The following is a 3,807-nucleotide window of genomic DNA, read 5'->3' as shown; positions in this document are numbered from 1 at the left end:
CGTTTGATAGTACCATTATAGGACGCAATGCACTCATCGACAGTCAATGAAAGAATCCACCCACGCTTTCAATTGCTTGCCATGAGGCTTCCAGCCTGTTGTTTGTGTTATTTCCGAGTGTCACCGTATATTGGCGCTTATACGCACACCACATCTCACGGCAGTTGTCCCAATTCCGGCGGAAGTACGCCACCAATGGGTGGCCTTCGCCGCATCGAACGGGTGCTCTCGTTGGCGTCCGGTCTGTACCCGATTTCGCATGCTTAACTGTGCCAGACTCACCCCCTACTGCACCAGACTCACCCCCGACTGGCCCCGATTGACGGTCGTCTTAGTTCGGTTCACTCCCAGTTGGCTCCGGCACATTAGACGCTGGGACGTAATAGCCAATTGACGCGAGGTGGACCATGTACCGCAAATGCTTCTCGTATTCTGCTTCAGTCTTTGCGTACACCAGTAAACTCATCGCACCCCCAAGTTTCTGCTTCTGGGTCTTCGAAGATCCATAGTCAGCCGAGGCAATCTCTTCACGTAGGTATTTCAGTACGTGAAATTGGTAGAGCAAAATAGTCACTCCAGAAAAAGCTTCTTTTAATACTGAGATCTCCGTGAAATCCTTATCCACAAGAACACACTGCAACTGTAATGGGCCCAACTCCAATAACATAAGTAGGTAGATATTTCTTTAGTTATTACATAAGTAGGTAAAGTGGCACACGGGTAGCGTGTGCCAAGGTGTCATGATCTGATTGGTTGATAGTGAGGAGCCAGACTCACTTATTGGCCAATCAGGTAAAGACATGTGTTTGAGTGGTTCACACGAGGCCAGGGGTAGCCGCCCTGATCCTAAATAAACCAGAGTTGAATTTGACACAAACCTAAGACTTGGTTTTATTATTGCGAGCTTCCTCCACACTATAGTGTAAGCTAGTGACGGTATCTCTTACCCCGTTACACCTGGTAGCACTTCGTTACACCTGGTAGCACTATGTAGTTCTTCCAACGACCAAGTCTACGATGAGCCAAGTCCAGATCTCCGGGGCGACCCTGGAGCATGCTGCATTCCCCCATCTCACTCGCGTGGAGTGGGAAGCGCTTCACCGCCTCGTGGCGGTGTCCGGAGACGCTGTTGTCGCATCGCTGCTGAGCTCAGTGACGCCCGACCAGCAACGTCTTGCAGCACAAGAGTTCATGGAAGGCGAGCTCGCCGATGCGAATCGGCGGGTGTCAACTCCCTCGCATCCATCCCAGAATGACGTCGTCAAGATGGAGACGTCTACGTATTCGGGCGCCGGTGAAAACCGGCTCCCGTTAAACCGGTGGTTCCGCGAGATCGACATCGCTATCGCCTCGCGACGCATCGAGGCGTCATCCGCCAAGATAAACTTCCTCCTCTCCCGGTTAACCGGGAAGGCCAAAGAATGGGCCCTCGGGAAGCTGGTTGTCGACCCCGAGGCTTTCCCGACTCTAAAAACTCTCCAGAGCGACTTGCGCCTCGCGTTCGAGCCCCCGCAAGATGAGTCTCGCGTTCGCGCAGAGTTCTTCGCTCTTCGGCAAGGGCAGATGTCCATGCGTGATTACGTCCAGAAGACGCGACATCTGGCGTCATGCATCGTGACCAAGCCAATCGACATGGCCTCGCAAGTCCACGTATTTGTGTTCGGCATGCGCGAGGGTATGACCCGCTACTGCCTCACCAGAGCTGAGCCCTCCTCTCTCGAGGAGGCGTTTGCACTCGCGATTCGCGAGGATTACATGGTCGCTGCATCGTACGCCGCAGCCATACCTGCGGAAGCCCGAGAGTCTACCCCCGAGCCCATGGAGATCGACGCCATCAACGCGTCGAGCGATCGACGTCGCGGGTCCTACCGCGGCAGCGCTGGGCGAAGCAATCGTTCCCTCATTTGCTTCCGCTGTGGGAAGAAGGGTCACCTCGCGGCGAAGTGCCGCGCGCCAGCTCCCGTCGTCTCTCACGTCGACGCGGAACACGCCTCGGTCGCTCATTCAAAAAACGACCAGGACCAGTAGGTACGGGGCACCCTACTGGCTTTAACGAAGGACCGGGCCCTCCGGTGGCAGCCCAACCTTCGAGCCCTCCCGTGCTCCAAGCACACACCAATGCCACCACTACGCCGGGCGACTCGAGACTGATCATTGTCAGCCTCCACGTCACCGGTGCCCGGCGACCACTGCGCGCGCTCCTTGACTCAAGAGCGACCAACAACTTCTTTCGCGCGTCGTGTGTGTCGGTACTACCCAAGAACGTCCGCGTCCGGAATGGTCCGGGCGAGATCCAAGTCAAACTCGCAGATGGTAAGGCTCGCCGCGTTGCGCGGCGTGACGTGTCCTTGTCGTACACGTTCGACGGCTTCCGTAGCAAGGACGACTTCTTGGTGATCGAGATGAACTACACGTTTGACTGCATCCTGGGCATCCCTTGGCTAGCGCGATATCAGCCAGAGATTGACTGGCTGGCCCAATCAGTCAAGCGTCGACGTGGATTCGACGTGAGCGAGGTCTTCACACACCTCTTGGTGGCGCCAAGAGACTGGCCCCACGTCACAGTCGTAGACAAAACAGCAACGACACAGGCAGTGCACAGAGCGAGCGATGGCCCTCTCTGCATGGCTTGTGCTACGTTGTTGGACGAAGAGCCCTCGCGGTTCGCGAGGTAGATGATGAAGTGGCTGAGCAGCGGCTCCCACAGTACAAAACGGTGGTCGAGCAGGGGCTCCCACAATACGAGACAGTGGTCGAGCAGGGGCTCCCGCCGAACGATTCGGCGATCGAGCAGATTGGGCTCCCGTCAAACGATGCCGCGGTTGAGCAGGGGCTCCCGCGTGTTCCCGGCCCGGTCGAGTACGGTCTCCCGCGCCTAGAGGAGGGTGATGCATTGTCGAGTAGCAGTGCGTCAGACTCGAGCGTAAGCTCGAGGAAGTCGAAGTAGAAGTCGAAGAGACGACACCTGAAACCTCGTCGAGACTCCACGACCAGCGATAGCCCGCCGATGGAATCGGTCAGCGCGCTGGAGTACGTGGAAGGAGGCCCGAATCGGTCGCGCAGCATCGCAATCGCGAGCCCGGCGCGCGAAGCGGCGGCGATCACACGCTTCCAGGCTTGTCCTAAAAAGAACTTTCTTCGGGACCTCAAGGCTGGAGACGTCGAGCAAGTATGCTTGGTCACCGAGGCAGTCTCGGTGGATGAGTCAGCAAATGCGGTCGCAACGGACAGTGAACGTTCACGTCCGCTAGGTGCTGAACCTAAGTCTGCTCGAGAGGAACGATTCCAAACGCAAACTTGGGAGGCCTTACTAGAGATCAGCGAATTCCGTAACGACACAGCCTGCGAGTACGCCGACGTCTTTCCGGATGAGATCCCCGCCGAGCTACCGGCGGATGGTGGGGTTCAGCATGAGATCGACCTCGCGCCAGGTACGAAGTACTGCGTCACCAGACAATGGCCACTTCCTCGTGATAAAGTGGAAGCGATCGATGACTTCTTCGAGGGCGTGAGAGTACCTCTCCTTATTCCAGTCCAACGTTATGTGTGAAGAAAGCTACAGGGGGATGGCGTATTGTTCACGTATTCAGCATGTAGAATGATGCCACCATCCCCGCGCAGACTCCGATCCCTCGGAAGGACATGGTACTGGACTCCATGGCTGGCAGCGTCTTCTACAGCGCCATCGACCTGACCGATGGATTCTAACAGATCCTGATGAGATCATCCGATGTGCCTCTCATCGCCGTAAGTACACCGAGCGGGATGCTCTGGGAGTGGCTCGTGATATCACAGGGTCTCAAGAAC

General features: G+C 56.6%; 1 protein-coding gene across 1 annotated transcript in view; it reads right to left on the bottom strand.

The window, feature by feature from the left end:
- Positions 1 to 466, bottom strand: part of PITG_22020 (eukaryotic initiation factor 4E, putative) — a gene marked incomplete at both ends in the record, with an annotated part of 1,651 nt that extends 1,185 nt beyond the window's left edge. Inside the window, 2 exons of the mRNA XM_002894697.1 lie at positions 160 to 243; positions 414 to 466. Of these exons, the coding sequence (XP_002894743.1) occupies positions 160 to 243; positions 414 to 466 (137 nt within the window). The remainder of the gene's footprint in view (positions 1 to 159; positions 244 to 413) is intronic.
- Between the last annotated feature and the right edge of the window lie 3,341 nt (positions 467 to 3,807).

This window comes from Phytophthora infestans, genomic scaffold (genome assembly GCF_000142945.1).
Source record: "Phytophthora infestans T30-4 supercont1.1020 genomic scaffold, whole genome shotgun sequence".
NCBI lineage: Eukaryota > Oomycota > Peronosporomycetes > Peronosporales > Peronosporaceae > Phytophthora > Phytophthora infestans.
Note: the sequence above shows the minus strand (reverse complement) of the source record. Positions and strands in the feature narration are given on the sequence as shown.